This window comes from Lucilia cuprina, chromosome 6 (assembly GCF_022045245.1).
Source record: "Lucilia cuprina isolate Lc7/37 chromosome 6, ASM2204524v1, whole genome shotgun sequence".
NCBI classification, from domain to species: Eukaryota; Metazoa; Arthropoda; class Insecta; order Diptera; family Calliphoridae; genus Lucilia; species Lucilia cuprina.
This window is the reverse complement of record NC_060954.1, coordinates 40,670,248-40,687,973: the sequence shown is the minus strand read 5'-3', so window position 1 is coordinate 40,687,973 and position 17,726 is coordinate 40,670,248. Positions and strand designations below refer to the sequence as shown.

Sequence of the window (17,726 nt, the reverse complement as noted above, 5' to 3'; positions counted from 1 at the left end):
GAACTGAACTAGAACTGAACTAGAACTGAACTAGAACTGAACTAGAACTGAACTAGAACTGAACTAGAACTGATTTAGAACTGAACTAGAACTGAACTAGAACTGAACGAGTTTTTAAAACATTTAAACTAGGACTGAACAAAATCATATAAATATTTAACGTTAATTTTTTATGTGAACCATAACATATATGGAAAGATGTTTCGGAATTTGTTAATAATTCTCTTCTTATAGCATTTTTCAAATAGACCACCTTTTATATTTCTAGCTAAATATATGTTTGTATATTAAAATATACCGGAAAGATATGACCACAATTTAGAAATTATTTCTTAAATATAACAAAACAACAGTTAGCTTAAACATTATAATCGTATATAAAAAAATAGAATCATTATAATAAAGATACAACAATTTTATTTGTGACACACGAATTGCCATTCTCACCATTGTCGCCATTAACAGCAGCATCATTGTCATTGTCATCATCTTTATTATTATCATTGTCACATGGTAAGATGACAATGAGAGGAAATAAAAAAAAATAAAACTACACAAATGACAGAAAAAAAGCAACTGGTGAAACAAACAAGATGAAGATTACTTTATTTTGATTCACTTCAACAGACACTCCAACACAACATTTCCAGTCTCATCATCCATCATCCATCTGTTTATGATAAAGATAAAACGAAATAAACAATTCAATGGGAAAGACAACAGAACCATTGCGGCAGACACGTGCCACAATACAATTTCATTCTATTAATAAATAAATATGTTTATAAACACAATTACTAAATACAATTTAATTGTTTTATTTATAGAATACGTGCAGATGAAAATAGAGTCAATCGCCATAACATTCCATGAAGTTATTTTCTGCCTTTTCGTTCTTTAAATGACTTCTTTCGGTGTGAAGACTAACTGACGACTTAAATGGTCTGCAGGACAATTACCTACGTTCGTTGACAATAAATGGTCATAATGTATTTGTTTTGATTGTAAATGAAAATAAAAGTGGTATGATGATTGTGGACGATGATGATTATGACGTGTTTGGGTTTGTAACTGACATTTTTAAGAACTTCATGCAATTAGGTATGCAGATGTATTACAGCGGGTTTATACTTGTAACTGAATCCAAGAGTATTTTTGATGCAATGGAAAATTTTTAAAGTTTTTTTTTGGAATTTACTAGATATTTTTGTTCTTTTAAAATATTTAGAGAATGTTTAGTTCTGTTCATTAAGAGATAATTTGTAAACATGTAAAAATGTTTTATTTATTACATACATACATATCTTGTGTTACCTCATTTTGACCCTATAGTCAATAAACCATTATGCTGCAATTATGATTTATAACAAGTCTCACATATTTCTTCTATAATTCACATAATGATTTCTATGCATAATGTGAATTATACTAGAAATCATACTACATTCGATATAGTCCTCATAAAAGCTCTATTTCATAAAAGCTCTACTTCATAAAAGCTCTTGGAATAGTGTATTAGTACCACAATTAGTTTTAGAACGCATGTAATTCTGCTTTCGTTGTAAATTGGTCTTGAGAAATTATTGGAGTTATTAGAATTAGGCAAAGAGCATGTAATTTTCTCTGACTGAACGCTTCTTCATGTGTAATTTGGTCAGATCGGAAAAAAAAGAAATTATGGGAACAATTCCCAAAAATGAACCACAGAATTATTGTTTTTACATGTGTAAAGTATATACATTCTGGATCCTTAAAGATAGTGAAGTCGATTTAGCCATGTCCGTCTGTCTGTGAATATGACTGTCGAGAGTTTTAACGTGAGCACCTCCCTTGACGGCCTTATCTCACGGTGGTCTTTTTCATCCACTGGGTAGACTTGAGAACGGTCTACCATCGCCCCTTTGTTCTTAAATGAAGAACGCAGGTGGCTATTTTTGTATATTGGCTTTGGCCGGTCCATGCACAAGTACTTTGCTGGAGTACTCGAGCTATCTACTCTCTGATCATTGGGTGATCTCTGTTGATTCAGCCCGGTGGACCGAAGTATGATACATCAATAAGCCGTAGACATTGATCTTACCCACAGGGACACACTGACAGAGTATACTCTGAACATATCTGGACAAGGAAGGAAAATTCAGTAGTATTAAATGTATATGGTACCTTTCATCCATCATCATTCAACCTAGCACACATCTCATTCATACGACACATTCATATGAGAAAAACATACGACACATTTATTATAGATAGGCGTGTGGGTGAGGCCCGCCGTACCCCACATTCATCCCGTACCATATACAATTAATACCAACTCAATTCCAACGCTTAGTCCCACAGCCACTCCTCTGTGGTGTATCTGTTGTTTTCGGCAACAGCACCAAACTTATCCCGAAATATTGACTATTATCATGCATCAGTCTTTTAACTGCCACTTACTCTCCCCGCGAATTTGGCTTTAAACCACAGACACTACGTGGATCCCGAAGGAACCTCAACCAACTGACCAGCCAGGACATAGTCCTGTGGGCAACTGGCCAACCGTAGTACCAGATTATGCGGTGCTTTGGTCTGACCTCTGGCAATCTTTGCAAGGACTAAGCCAAGCACTAGACTGTAACCAATTTTTCAGTCCCGGCCAGACTGGAGGTTTGCAATAACACCAAGGCGGACGTCTCGCCAATGTAACATGCCTCCGCGGCGATGACTGTGTGTATGTTGAAATCAGTTTTCAGAAGACCACATCCTAACAAGTCTGGGAAATTCGGATCACTGCACCATTTCCGACTCCTTTTCGCTCTCGAAAATTTGCAACGTCTCACAACCAGCTACGAAACGTTAAATTTTTATCTACGAAAAGTCTCGTTGGGCTGAGCTCAACGAATTCTTTCGGCAATTTAATTGGAAACTCTGTTTTCGAAACGAATAATGTCAAAGCCATGGCGAAAATGGTCTTTAAGTAGTCCTCTTCGACACTAGCCGGAAAATTTTCTACATGCTTGAACTTTCTCAGTGATCGCACTGTACGAGTTGTTTTAGATGGGATCCCATCAAACGAGTTCAAGAATAATTCAAGGGGTACCGCAAGGCTCCGTTCTTTCTCCTACCCTATTTTTTATCTTCATAAATGACATTCTATGTCAAACTTCCAACTCTATCAACTCTTTTGCCGATGACAGCAATATCTGCCATTCCTATTCATTTACATATACGTCAAGCGCTCTAGAGATTGGGGCAATTAGGAGCAATATGAATAAATCGGTTAAAAAATCTCTGAATGGGCCATGTAAACTGAGTCGATTTTGTTTATTTTGATAATATTAGTCCATCTATATTTATGGGTGGTGTAAATATTAAGAAATACTTGATGGTTTGGGTATGAAAATACAGTGCGATGTCCGATGGACTAAAAAAATGTTCCAACTGTCGAAAGAAGCATTCAATTGTATTTAAACTTCTTCTCACTATTTACACCACCTTTATCCGACCGAAAATGGAATACAACTTCCATGGCCGCAGCTCCGAAGTTTATTTTGGAGCTACTCGACCGCGTACAAGAGACGGCGAAGGTACTTATTGGTGACAGTAGAATATCTAACTCTATCGATTCACTGGAGCGCCGTCGCAATGTGGGGTGTATTTCACCATGTATGGGCCGGAGCTTCGAAGTCTATTTTGGAGCTAGTCGACTGCGTACAAGAGAGTGCGAAGATACTTATCGGTGACATTAGAATATCTAACTCTATTTTTTCACTGAAGCACCGTCGCAATGTGGGGTGTTCTATCGATACTATAATGGAATATGTTCCTCTGAAATTAGGGAACTCGTTCCCGATACCCGTATATTTTTACGTAGCACACGACTGTCTTCAAAAACACATCTATTTGTGGTCGATTGGCCAGTGGACCGCATAACACATTACAGCAAAATTCATTCTTCAGCCGCACTGTTCGTATATGGAACAAACTTCCTGCAGAACTATTTCTCGCCACTTTCAATGTGAAAAGGTTTAAATCAAATGTCCACAAGCTATTTTTTAGTTCCAGCAAAATGCACTACATGAGTAGGGGTCATTCCCTGAGTGCTGGTCCAAGAGAAAAAAGGTACCTATAATAATAAACCTGGAAACATGAATTTAAGTATGTAGAGTCGGAATTAGGTGAAAACTCATAAAAAGAAACTTTTTGAAATTTTTTCGTTTTTTAAAAGGTATTTTTTGAATTTTTTTTAATATTGAATCTATGGACAAGGTATGGAATCAAGGTATATACAGCCCTGATTTTTCTTTTTTCTAAAGGTACTTTTGGTACTTTTGAATTTTCTATAAAATAAACTTTAAGATAGGACTTTTTGGTACTCATTGTTTTATTTTTTACCAAATCATTATGAAGGGTATAAATGATGCACAGCCGAATATAGAACTCTTATTTATTTTTAATAGTTATGTAAGAAATGTTCTAGTCTGGTAGACAGGAGGTGGTGGGTTCGAATCCCAGCTGAGGCTCTGGTTAAGAAGCGCACAGGCCAGCTAGAGGCCTAGGCGTATTTTTTCAGATTTGGTGTATATTGCGATTTTAAGAAGTGGACCCTATATAGGAGCTATGACCAATTGTTGGCCGATATAGATTTATAATCGTAGTATGTTTTTTTCAATACCAGACTTTTTAAGACAATAATTGAACTTTTGGGTGAATTTGAGTCATTCCTTTTATTTAATATTAAACATGAGCATTTTTAGATAGACAGACAGAGGATCAAGTCGACTGTCAATTTATGATAGGGACCAATATATTGGACTCAGATGAATATTTCTTGGTATTACATACAGAATGATAATCGTATGTATGTATAACCTCTAACACCACTGATGTTAGGTATAAAAACCGGCATTATTATGTCATTATAATGTGGTCGTATTCCATTAGCAAAGTTGCCACGCCCATATTAAGAAAATATTAAATTCGTATATCGTAAAATAAAAAAATCGTTTATCTGTGAAGCTAATTAAAGTAAATTCTTCGAATTTTGCACCAAAAACTTCAATATTTATCTGAAGATTTTGGGGAAAAAAATAGCGGGCTTTCATCATTAGGGACTCAGAGCGCCCTAATGAACTAAATAGAATAAGTCGTATATCTGAGAAACTATTAGAGCTAAAATCTGAAAATTTTTATTGAAGAACTTTGACATTCATATGAACATTCAGAGAATAACGGGAGGACTATAAAGGTGGGGTGCTCTGCGCCTACCATATGAATTAAATGCAAGACTTCGTTTATTCGAGAAACTAATAAAACAAGATTCTTCAATTTTTGCAAGAAGAACTTTATTATGTACGAAAATTTTGGAGATAAAACGGCGTACTGTGAGTCCCCATCAGAGATACAAGCCGAAACGGCTCAAATCGGCGGCGGCTGGCCGCCGGTAATATATTTAAAGCCGCGCCGCCGCCGTTTTTTTCGGCTCAAAAGCTAAGCCGGCTTAAACGTAGCCGCTGATAAAGATTGGAATCACACATGTATTTCGAAAAATAAATTCACCAATTTGAACAAAGTTGCCACTATTTTAAATTGTAATTGCAAATTGAAAAGTGTTGCCACACAATATTGAGACAATATTAAATTTGTGAAAACTACTATAAATGTTCATTTTCCGGCAGAAAAAATTTATATAGAGACAGGTTTCTATATAAAAGACTATTATACAGAGATTTTTCAATATAATAAATTGATTTTTTATTTATTTTGCTTTTAGGGTAGCGAAGCTAGTAATTATCTAAAATTGTATTTCCAAAATTTAGTAAAAGATATAAAATGTAATATTTACGGCAACCATGGTATAACTCTATAACCCGGCAAAGTATCATCAAATGTCACAGTTATATCTATAAAATCCTGCGGTAAAACTCCTGATTCCAATAGTCTCCTTAAAATATCACCTGTACGTGTATTAAATCTGTTGCCACCATATAAATACAATTTCATCAATTTACAAGGTTTTTTCATACACAACAAAATCATATTGATCACCTCGGCTGAAATAGTATTATATTGTAGAGCTAACGACTCTAGATTCCAACATGAACTTAAATATTGAGCCACTATTTCACCGCCATGTGAACCTAAACTACAGCCTGTCATTTTTAAATTTTTTAAAGTTTTACTCTTTGAAATGGCTTTGAAAAGTTCTAGAGCACCATTTGAACCGATTTTATTAAAAGAAACGTTTAGTGATTGTAGTTTTGATGATATATCGTATAAATATTCTGCTAAAATTTCCATATCGTGTCCTAAAAGGCCACAGTTTTCCAATATCAATTCTTGTAATTTATTTTGCCATATTAAAGTTGCTATAATGTGAGCTATTTTCTGCGAATCCAGAGTCAAATGTAGACCCAAAAGGTGTGACATATTGCAAGAGTTTAAAGTGGGTGATTTGTATATGGCATCGGCTAATAGAGCAAAATTATACTGATTAATGCTGCAGCAGGAGATATTTAAAATTTGCAATGTTTTCGATTTAATTATAAAAGAATGTAAACATAAAATATCCTTGTCGGTTAAGGCGGTGCCTAGAAGTGAAAACCAAAATCTATTAGATTCCTAACTTTAACCGCCTTCATAATTTCTTACCTTCTAAAGATAATTCCTTAAGCTTCATTAGTTCTGCATTATAATCGAGTATTTGAAAGAATTCCAAAGGTAATTCCATTAATTTCAATTCTATACGTTTTAATTTTTGCAAACCTTCAACAAAATCATAAATTATGCGAACGGGTTGTTGGTGAAGAGTCAAGCCCACTAATTTTATGGAATAAAGAGAACGTTTCTTTAAAAATAATACAATGGTTGTGAAATCTTGTTTTGAATCATAGTTTCTCTCCAACCGTTCCTCAAATTTTATACGTTCAAATTTGAAATTGCGATATGGTCGCTTATCATATTCACGTTGCCAACAATCGAGTAATAGCAGAGTTAATGGACGAAATTTTTTCTCGATTATAGGTTTTGAACAGGGATAATCACACATTTTGAGGATTAGAAACGAAATATATACAAAATGTTCAGAAATATGTCACATAACATAACAAGTAAGAAATCATAGTCGGGCAATGCCGTCCATATAATACCCTAAACCTTTACAAAAAAATGTAGTTTTCATAATAAAACATTTAAGTTGAATTGTACCTTGCCTCAGATATACATTTATTGTTGAAAAAAACTGTGCACGTTTTTTTCAAGGCTAGGGTCAAATGAGGCCCTATAATAATCATGAGGATGATGATAGATAAATATATAGATATATAGATAGATAGATAGATAGATAGATAGATAGATAGATAGATAGATAGATAGATAGATAGATAGATATATAGATAGATAGATAGATAGATAGATAGATAGATAGATAGATAGATAGATAGATAGATAGATAGATAGATAGATAGATAGATAGATAGATAGATAGATAGATAGATAGATAGATAGATAGATAAATAGATAGACAGACAGACAGATAGATAGATAGATAGATAGATAGATAGATAGATAGATAGATAGATAGATAGATAGATGGATGGATAGATAGATAGATAGATAGATAGATAGATAGATAGATAGAAAGTTAGTTAGTTAGTTAGTTAGTTAGTTAGTTAGTTAGTTAGTTAGTTAGTTAGTTAGTTAGTTAGTTAGTTATTTAGTTAGTTAGTTTGTTTGTTTGTTCGCCGTGAAGGGAAGATGTATATTTAATCAAATTAACTTATAGAATAATTTCCCTATTTGTTTATATTCACTTCACTATACAAAGTACTTCATTGCTGTCAAACCTAAAAATCAAAATTATTTAAATTTTCACATAAATAAAATCAAATTAATATCGAATAATATTGAATTACTAATCATAAATGGCCCTTCAAATTTCCAAATTGATTTCCCGTCAACAACTATGGAAATCGATAAAATCCCCTCCACTAACCATAAGCAAACGAGCGACCAGTCATGATTATACCAACACCATGTGCGGTAAACGTGAATATGTTGGGTTTGGTGTTAATGGTGCACCGATTTATGTTGATCTTGTAGATTTTCCTATGCCAGCCATACGTTTTCAAGAGCCCAGCCCTGAAATTTGTGCCCTCCGTAAGAAAGAGGAAGAAGATTGGAAGAAATTATCTAAAGATGAGATTAAGCGCTTGTATCGTTATAGTTTCTGTCGCACATTTGCTGAAATGAAAGCACCTACCGGTGAATGGAAATTGCATTTGGGCATTGCACTATGGGCCTGTACTATAGGTCTGCTCTTTTGTTATACTGTCAATGTTTATCATCAAGATCTGCCCGATACGTTTGCCGAAGATCGTCGTCAGGCTCAGTTGAAGAGAATTATTGCATTGGAGATGAATCCTATAACTGGTTTGGCTTCAAAGTGGGATTATGAAGTTGGTGATTGGAAGTAGAGAGGAAATTTTTTGTAATAATATTTGTTAATAAATTTTATTTTGATTATTTTGGAATTAAATTAAAAAATGTGTTCATAATTTTATGGAAACAACGAATTGGAGTTGATTCAACATATCTCTTCCCTCCAGGATAACTAACTAACTAACTAACTAACTAACTAACTAACTAACTAACTAACTAACTAACTGACTAACTAACTAACTAACTAACTAACTAACTAACTAACTAACTAACTAACTAACTAACTAACTAACTAACTAACTCACTAACTGACTAACTAACTAACTAACTAACTAACTAACTAACTAACTAACTAACTAACTAACTAACTAACTAACTTACTTACTAACTAACTAACTAACTAACTAACTAACTAACTAACTAACTAACTAACTAACTAACTAATAAACTATTTAACTAACTAACTAGCTAACTAACTAACTAACTAACTAACTAACTAACTAACAAACTAACTAACTAACAAACTAACTAACTAACTAACTAACTAACTAACTAACTAACTAACTAACTAACTAACTAACAAACTAACTAACTAACTAACTAACTAACTAACTAACTAACTAACTAACTAACTAACTAACTAACTTATTTTTGCATTGGAGATGAATCCTATAACTGGTTTGGCTTCAAAGTGGGATTATGAAGTTGGTGATTGGAAGTAGAGAGGAGATTTTTTTTAATAATATTTGTTAATAAATTTTATTTTGATGATTTTGGGAATAAATTAAAAAATGTGTTCCTAATTTTATGGAAACAACGAATTGGAGTTGATTCAACATACCTCTTCCCTCCAGGATAACTAACTAACTAACTAACTAACTAACTCACTAACTGACTAACTAACTAACTAACTAACTAACTAACTAACTAACTAACTAACTAACTAACTAACTAACTAACTAACTAACTAACTAACTAACTAACTTACTTACTAACTAACTAACTAACTAACTAACTAACTAACTAACTAACTAACTATGTTGCAGAAAACTAAATTTTTCTTCAACCATTTGCTTTTCCTATTTTTTTTTGTGAAATTATTCAAATAACTTAAAATAGATAAATAATATTAATAATTAATAATTAAGAAGAGTGTTATAAACATTAATAACATTATTCGAGTACCCACTGTACTATTTATAATATTGGGATATTTTTATATTCTCTTATATCTATTTAAAAAGAATAACAAAATTACTCAATGTAAAATTAGCTCTCACTATACACTAGTAATGTGTTAATAACAACCTAATGTAATGATAATGAAGAGTAACTCAAAATTAACTGTTTTTACCATTATGTTGTTATTGTTATTATTTCTTCTTTTTTTCAATAATCTGTTTCACTTGCTATGCAAATTAAAAATTTTGTAATAATCATTCTATTCATTTTTGAACTTCGAATAAATAAGACCGTAAAACAATTTGTAAAGTAAAAAAGAAATCTAATATACAGAGAAGGAAAACCTTTTTATTAGAAGGCCTTTATTTACATTCCGAATTTAAAGGTAATTCAAGATATTATATTAAAATTCTAAAAATCATAAACATTGGTGCCGAAACCCGGGAACTCCTTTCTCGTCTGGAAATTTTAATCATTTAGTGAATATTTATTCGTATTTTAAGTGAAGAGGGAGAAAAGACCTCGTGTATTTTTGGTTTACTTGTGACTGAGATTACATAAGTTTTGCGGTCTGATTTCGACTTTTTTTTATTATTTATAATATTTTTTTTGTACATCTGTACATTTTAAACATCTAAATTTCTCGTATTTCAATTGAAACTACTACACGTTCTTGCACTTTATTGCAAGTCTGGAGTATTCTTTTATCTTCATATCATTGTTCTCCAGAATATTGCTCGTTTATCATAAACGCGTGTTTTAATTTTATTTGGAATCATTTCTGATAGTTGAGCCTTATATTGTACATCTGTACAACGTTATTGTTGAAAAGTAACCTCAAACTTTTCAATACTTCTGTATTATAATACGGAAACGTTTTCAATATTATTACATTTTAATTTGATCTGGAGAATACTACGTACTTCTGTACAAACCCACATTGGTTTAGACAAGCATTCTTGTTAGATATCAATTGTAACATATTTTATTAAATCTTTATCTGAATCTTTGGATTTAACGGTATTGTACTTCTGTACACCAAATTCTACTTTAGTTGTTCTTCATCATAACCTGATTTTTAGAATTCCATTTCTGGATAAAATAAATATTTAATTTATTCTCTAATACTTTTTTTTTTGTTTTGTTGAGTTTTCTAAATTTAAATCATGAGTGATCTTCAGTCTTTAATTGCTACACAACGTGATTTGCTTTCCACATTGAATAAACTCAATGCTAGGTTTTCGTTGAAACATGATTCCGAAAAATCACTAGGTTATATTGAGAGCCTTACGCAGGAACTTGATTCACTTTTTCAGCAATTCAAATATCAGCATGATGAAATCACTCGAGTAATACGTGAAACTTCCTTGAATATGGATGATGTTCCATACATGGTTGAAGATTGCTACTTTGAATTTTCTGACATATATTTCACTTTTAAGGGCAAATTATTTGATATTATGCATAGGGATGATACTAATCGTTCACCACTTAGTAGCACTTTTGCTTTTACTAACAGCAGGTCGGAAACGATTAAAAGTGTGGACGCGCGCTTACCTAGGATTTCTTTACCGGAATTCTCAGGTCAATATTTAGATTGGATCCCGTTCCGGGATATATATCTATCGTTAGTACATTCCAATACTTCTCTTTCCAAAATTCAGAAATTTTACTATCTGAAGGGAACGTTGTCGGGAGAAGCAGCATCTCTCATCAAATCTATATCTGTTACAGAGGCTAACTATGACTCGGCATGGAATATGTTGGAGTTAAGATACCACAATAGGCGAAAGATTGTGGATAATCTTGCCATTAGGCTTTATAATGTTCCAAAATCGGATGGGACTTTTCAAAGTATAAAAATTTTATTGGATATTACACAAGAATGTATAAATTCTTTTGAAAATCTGGGAATTCGAACTTCTGAATGGGATCCCTTACTTATTCCTATACTCTGTCAGAAACTTGACCAACAAACAAGAAGGGAATGGGAACAATCGCTAAAATCCTCAACGGATGTACCAAACAGATCAGATTGGTTTTTCTTTTCTTGAGAATACCTTTAGAACTTTAGAATCAATTAATGATTCTGTTTCCTCCACATCTGAAACTGTTCAAAAGAATAATCAGACGAGGAATAGGAGACAAACGCACGTACATAACGGAAATGTGAGTAAATCTAAATCGATTTCATGTTTATTTTGTGAAAGAAATCATTATCTTTCTCAATGCTATAAATTTTTGGCACTACCAATGAAGGCAAAGGATGAGTTTTTAGAGAATAGAAATATTTGCAGAAATTGTTTTTCTCTTGGTCACAATCACGATCTTTGCAAATCCTTATATAGATGCGGAACCTGCAAGAAACCACATCATACAGTTTTGCATGTTGATAATGACGTTTCAGTTCAAAATTCTAACATTGTTTTATTAGAATCTGACAATTCTCGGATTACAGTCCAGAATTCTCATTCATTTCATAACGTTATATTATATACCATTCGCCTTTCTGTAATTACAAGTAATGGTCAATTTTCTTTAAGAGCGCTATTGGATCCGGCAGCTCAAGGTAGTTTGATAACGGAGGAAGCAGTTCAGCTCCTACGTCTTCCAAAACGCAAAATTCGTACACATGTGTCTGGAATAGGAAATAGCGATCAGTTAGCTAAAGGAATGGTTGATATTGACTTATTGTCACGTGATTTACTGACAAGTTTAACCTGCTCAGCCTTAGTTCTACCTAATGTCTCGTCATATCAACCGAGTACTTGCGTTAAAACTTTGTCTATGCCTAAAATTGATAATGACAGTTTAGCAGATCCATTTTATTATAGAACGGATCCCATTGATATACTTCTTGGATCCAATATATGCCCAAAATTAAAATACCTGGTGAATCTTTCGTACATGATAATTTATTCTTTCAAAATACTATTTTTGGATGGGTGTTCTCTGGTTCTTCAGAATCAACACGCACAAAAACCATTCATTTTCATAACGTTATTTTAGAAAATCTCCTTCGATCTTTTTGGGAACAGGAGGAAATTACTCCAGTTCGTGAATTGAGTGATGAGGAGATTGCTTGTGAACATTTTTTCGAGGCCACAACTACACGCTCTACTTCTGGCAGATATGTTGTCAATTTGCCATTCAAGTCACTGATAAAGCATAATTCTTTTCCTAAAATTCATAATAACATGATTGGAGCATTAAAGCGTTTTAAGCAGTTGGAAAGCTCATTTTTAAATCGTCCGGTGTTTTCCGAAATATATAAAGATTTCATGCGCGAATATGAAACACTAGGTCATATGACCAAAATCGGTACATATCCCGCAGATATTTTGAAAAACTCATATTTTTTGCCCCACCATGGTGTGCTTAAGGATGATAGCACCACAACCAAGTTAAGAGTAGTGTTCGACGGTAGTAGCCATATGGACGATCGAAAATGTCTTAATGAAGAACTATCTCCTGGCCCTGCGTTGCAAAATGATCTGCCACAGATTATCACCAAATGGAGAACTCATAGAATTGGTTTTAGTGCTGACATTGAAAAAATGTTTAGGCAGATTGAAGTTATTTCACTACACCGTCCATTTCAGCAGATATTATGGCGATATAGTCCTCTTGATGAGATCTCTGTATACCAATTAAACACTGTGACATATGGAACGACTTCAGCCCCATATCTCGCTATACGTGTGCTGCGCCAATTGGCGGAAGATTATAAGGATGAATTTCCTGATGAATCTAAGATCTTGGTTACAGATTCTTATGTCGACGACATTATATCTGGTGCTGAGACAGTTGAAAGGGCGATTGTTTTACAAAGGAATTTATGTAAACTTTTGGGGAAAGGTGGGTGTAATTTGCGAAAGTGGATCACAAATTCACCTGAATTATTTCATAAAATTCCTGAGAGTTTAGAGAAAAATCTTTAACTCTGAATTTTGATGGCGACAATGTTGTCAAAACACTTGGAATTCAGTGGAATACCACTGATGATACTCTTTCTTATAGGACAAATATTGATGAATCTCGTCCAGTTTCAAAGCGAACAATCTTATCCGAGACGGCTCGTGTATATGATCCTTTGGGGTGGCTTACTCCTTGCACTGTAGTTGCAAAATCTCTTTTTAAACAATTGTGGGGAAAAAAGGTAGACTGGGACAGCCCAATTCCATCGGATATTAATGAGAAATGGTTGGAATACAGATCGACTCTTTCTGAATTCTCAAATATTAAAATTCCAAGATGGATTAATGTTTCTAAAGATTTTAAGCTAGAACTTCACTGTTTTTGCGATGCTTCCACCGTGGCATACGCAGCAGCCATTTATTGCAGAGTTATTACTCCCAATGAGATTTTTGTACATCTCTTACAAGCGAAATCTAAAATTTCGCCAATTAAAACAGTCTCTATTCCTCGACTTGAGCTTTGCGCTGCTACTTTATTAGCAAAATTATCTGAAAGAGTAAAAAACTCCTTCAAAGACAGACATATTGAAAATATATTCTTTTGGAGTGACAGTTCTACCGTGCTATGTTGGCTGAGGAAGCCTCCTTCGAGTTGGACGGTTTATGTCGCGAATAGAGTTGCTGAAATTCAGCGGCATAGCAATTATTTTCAATGGAAATATGTACCCTCTGCATTAAATCCCGCAGATTGTGCATCTAGAGGTATTTTTCCTCATCAGCTAGTAGAGTGTGAGATATGGTGGAATGGTCCGAAGTTTTTGTATGAACCGCAATCATCATGGCCAAAACCTCTATCTAATTATGAAACATTCGAGGAAATTTCTAAAACTCACACATCTTCATCAACTTCTTTTCGTAACATTTCTGTAAATACTATTTCGGGAAATAAACTACCCGATGAATCATCTGTAAAGCAAGATAAAATTAAAACTTGTGAATATCCTTACTTTTTGCATAAATTTTCTAAATTAATTTGCCTATTAAGAGCAATTTCCATTTGCTACAGATTTATTCATAATAGCAGGAGCAGTAATCGAAATTCTAAAGAGACTGGGTCTCTTACACCGGCAATTTTGAATGCTACTCTGGAAAATTTAATAAAAATAACACAAGCTATTGATTTTCCCAATGATTTAAAATTACTCATTCGTAAGGGAGAAGTTAAACAAAAAGCTCTTCGAAAACTTATGCCATTTGTAGACGAAGAGGGAATTATTCGAGTTGGTGGCCGTTTACAGAATTCTAATCTGCCGTTTAACGTTAAACATCCTATTCTCCTATCTAATAGAAATCCCCTTGCAAAACTTATAATTCATAATGCTCATGAAAAAACATTGCATGGTGGTATCAGTTTGACTATGTCATATGTAAATAGAAAATATTGGATTATATCTGGTAATCAGTTGGCCAAGGCTGTTATTACCAACTGCATGCGTTGTTTTACTTATTCAGCGAAAGCTGCTACACAAATAATGGGAAATTTACCATCTATTCGCTTAAATGCCACCAGACCTTTTAAACATAGTGGAGTCGACTACGCAGGTCCTATATCTGTTAAAAATTGTACCTTAAGATCGGCCGCTATTTCAAAAGGGTATATTTGTTTGTTCGTATGTATGGTTACTAAAGCCATACATTTAGAGGCTGTATCTGACATGACCACAAACTCATTTTTAGCCGGATTTCGGCGTTTTATATCTCGCAGAGGTGGATGCACAGATATTTATTCCGACTGTGGAACAAATTTCGTCGGTGCTTCCAAAGAACTTCAAGTTCTTTTGCATAGGAATAAAAAATCTTTACCTGACGATTTGGTAAATTCATTAACATCTATTGGTACTGAATGGCATTTTATTCCTCCTGGTTCCCCAAACTTTGGCGGCCTGTGGGAGGCAGGAGTGAAGTCGGTCAAATATCATTTAAAAAGAATAATGCATGAGAGAGTTTTAAGTTTTGAAGAATTGGCAACTTTACTCTGTCAAATAGAAAGTGTATTAAATTCTAGACCACTTTGCCCTTTGTCTTCAGACCCGTCTGACTTAGATGCGTTAACACCAGCTCATTTCATAATAGGCGAGCCAACGACATGTATTCAAGAGGAAAATTTACTAGATATTAACATTAACCGTTTAAATCGATGGAAATCTATAGAAAAACTTAAGCAACATTTTTGGAGGAGATGGTACTTGGAATATTTAAATCGTTTGCAAGCTCGACCAAAATGGCTTACACCGAAACCTGATGCTAAAGTTGGAGACTTAGTTTTGATTGCTGATGACAGATGTGGACCAGCTCAATGGATATTAGGTCGTATTCAAGAGATACACCCTGGCCTTGATGGTCGGGTGCGGGTAGTATCCATACTAACGAAAAATAAAATCATGAAAAGACCAATTTCTAAAATATGTTTTTTACCTACAGATTCCACCGAAGAAATTTCTACACTGAAGTACAAAACTACACCCTCGGATAGAAGGATGGAGCCTAGCTCAAACGCTGTGAGTCGGAGCATAGCGCAGTCTACTGACTAAATCAAAACACTCCCAACGATAGGCCATCCTTCTCCTTCCTAGGGGGGAGTATGTTGCAGAAAACTAAATTTTTCTTCAACCATTTGCTTTTCCTATTTTTTTTTGTGAAATTATTCAAATAACTTAAAATAGATAAATAATATTAATAATTAATAATTAAGAAGAGTGTTATAAACATTAATAACATTATTCGAGTACCCACTGTACTATTTATAATATTGGGATATTTTTATATTCTCTTATATCTATTTAAAAAGAATAACAAAATTACTCAATGTAAAATTAGCTCTCACTATACACTAGTAATGTGTTAATAACAACCTAATGTAATGATAATGAAGAGTAACTCAAAATTAACTGTTTTTACCATTATGTTGTTATTGTTATTATTTCTTCTTTTTTTCAATAATCTGTTTCACTTGCTATGCAAATTAAAAATTTTGTAATAATCATTCTATTCATTTTTGAACTTCGAATAAATAAGACCGTAAAACAATTTGTAAAGTAAAAAAGAAATCTAATATACAGAGAAGGAAAACCTTTTTATTAGAAGGCCTTTATTTACATTCCGAATTTAAAGGTAATTCAAGATATTATATTAAAATTCTAAAAATCATAAACAAACTAACTAACTAACTAATAAACTATTTAACTAACTAACTAGCTAACTAACTAACTATCTAACTAACTAACTAACTAACTAACTAACTAACTAACTAACTAACTAACTAACTAACTAACTAACTAACTAACTAACTAACTAACTAACTAACTAACTAACTAACTAACTAACTAACTAACTAACTAACTAACTAACTAACTAACTAACTAACTAACTAACTAACTAACTAACTAACTAACTAACTAACTAACTAACTAACTAACTAACTAACTAACTAAATAACTAACTAACTAGTTAGTTAGTTGCGTGTTTTCATTGCGGACAGTCGAGTTTTTTAATTGCGCTCTGTATTTTTATTAAAAAAGTGGTTACAATAAAACCTATACTGTTAAAAACCATATTATAACTTAAATTATATTTTTGTGAACAAATTAATATAAACAACTACCAAAAATTGTGATTTAAGTAAATAAAATAAATAAAAATAACTTCAAAACAATACAAAACAATAAACAGAAGAAAATTAAACATAAAAACATAACAATTTATTAAAACAAAAACAAAATGAGTTTGTGCTCTCAATGTAATAATGAGTTGTCGTTGAAGTTCGTTAAGTGTTATGGATGTAACTCTCTCTATCACTTTTCGCCTTGTTGCTCTTTATCCGAAAAAACGTATGCGACCATGGCAATCGACAGAAGAGCAGAATGGAAGTGCCATAGATGCAAAACAAGAAAAGCATCCACTAACAGCAACAACGCGTATCACGTATTCTACGATGACAGACAGCCACCAACAAATCAACAAAAACAACAGCGTGAGGATGATGATGAGCATGAAAATGATCCGTCTAAACGCTTTAAAGACTCTCTCTCCCTTAGTGATGTCAACAATAGTGTTTGCCTCGTTAAAACCGATGTAAATGAGTTAAAAACAGATGTAACAACTCTAAAATCTGATGTCTCAACTGTGAAAATTGATACAATAGATATA

At 33.2% G+C, this 17,726-nt stretch overlaps 3 protein-coding genes across 3 annotated transcripts; 2 read left to right on the top strand and 1 right to left on the bottom strand.

The window, feature by feature from the left end:
* Nucleotides 1–5,738: 5,738 nt before the first annotated feature.
* On the bottom strand, nucleotides 5,739–7,030 carry LOC111675741 (NACHT, LRR and PYD domains-containing protein 5). The gene is made up of 2 exons (XM_023436568.2): nucleotides 6,634–7,030; nucleotides 5,739–6,572 (listed from the first exon to the last, which is right to left on the bottom strand). Exons 1-2 carry the CDS (start codon nucleotides 7,028–7,030, stop codon nucleotides 5,824–5,826), a joined length of 1,146 nt encoding a protein of 381 aa, XP_023292336.2. The 3' UTR covers nucleotides 5,739–5,823.
* Nucleotides 7,031–7,811: 781 nt separating this feature from the next.
* On the top strand, nucleotides 7,812–8,537 carry LOC111675743. Its single transcript, XM_023436570.2, has one exon. The coding sequence runs from the start codon at nucleotides 7,905–7,907 to the stop codon at nucleotides 8,454–8,456; it is 552 nt and encodes a 183-aa protein (XP_023292338.2). The 5' UTR covers nucleotides 7,812–7,904; the 3' UTR covers nucleotides 8,457–8,537.
* Nucleotides 8,538–10,769: 2,232 nt separating this feature from the next.
* On the top strand, nucleotides 10,770–16,727 carry LOC124420623. Its single transcript, XM_046954093.1, has 4 exons — nucleotides 10,770–11,097; nucleotides 12,613–13,461; nucleotides 13,524–15,887; nucleotides 16,002–16,727. The coding sequence occupies exons 1-4, from the start codon at nucleotides 10,770–10,772 to the stop codon at nucleotides 16,109–16,111; spliced, it is 3,651 nt and encodes a 1,216-aa protein (XP_046810049.1). The 3' UTR covers nucleotides 16,112–16,727.
* Nucleotides 16,728–17,726: the final 999 nt, after the last annotated feature.

Bases quoted from the DNA above. Each gene is read 5' to 3' on its own strand.
- LOC124420623 (XM_046954093.1), top strand. From the start codon at position 10,770: ATGAGTGATCTTCAGTCTTTAATTGCTACACAACGTGATTTGCTTTCC. The intron at 13,462-13,523 runs GTGGGTGTAATT...AAAATTCCTGAG, and splicing joins ATGTAAACTTTTGGGGAAAG to AGTTTAGAGAAAAATCTTTA. The intron at 15,888-16,001 runs GTCGTATTCAAG...TTTTACCTACAG, and splicing joins ACCAGCTCAATGGATATTAG to ATTCCACCGAAGAAATTTCT.
- LOC111675743 (XM_023436570.2), top strand. From the start codon at position 7,905: ATGGCCCTTCAAATTTCCAAATTGATTTCCCGTCAACAACTATGGAAA.
- LOC111675741 (XM_023436568.2), bottom strand. From the start codon at position 7,030: ATGTGTGATTATCCCTGTTCAAAACCTATAATCGAGAAAAAATTTCGT. The intron at 6,573-6,633 runs GTAAGAAATTAT...TTTCACTTCTAG, and splicing joins TAAGGAATTATCTTTAGAAG to GCACCGCCTTAACCGACAAG.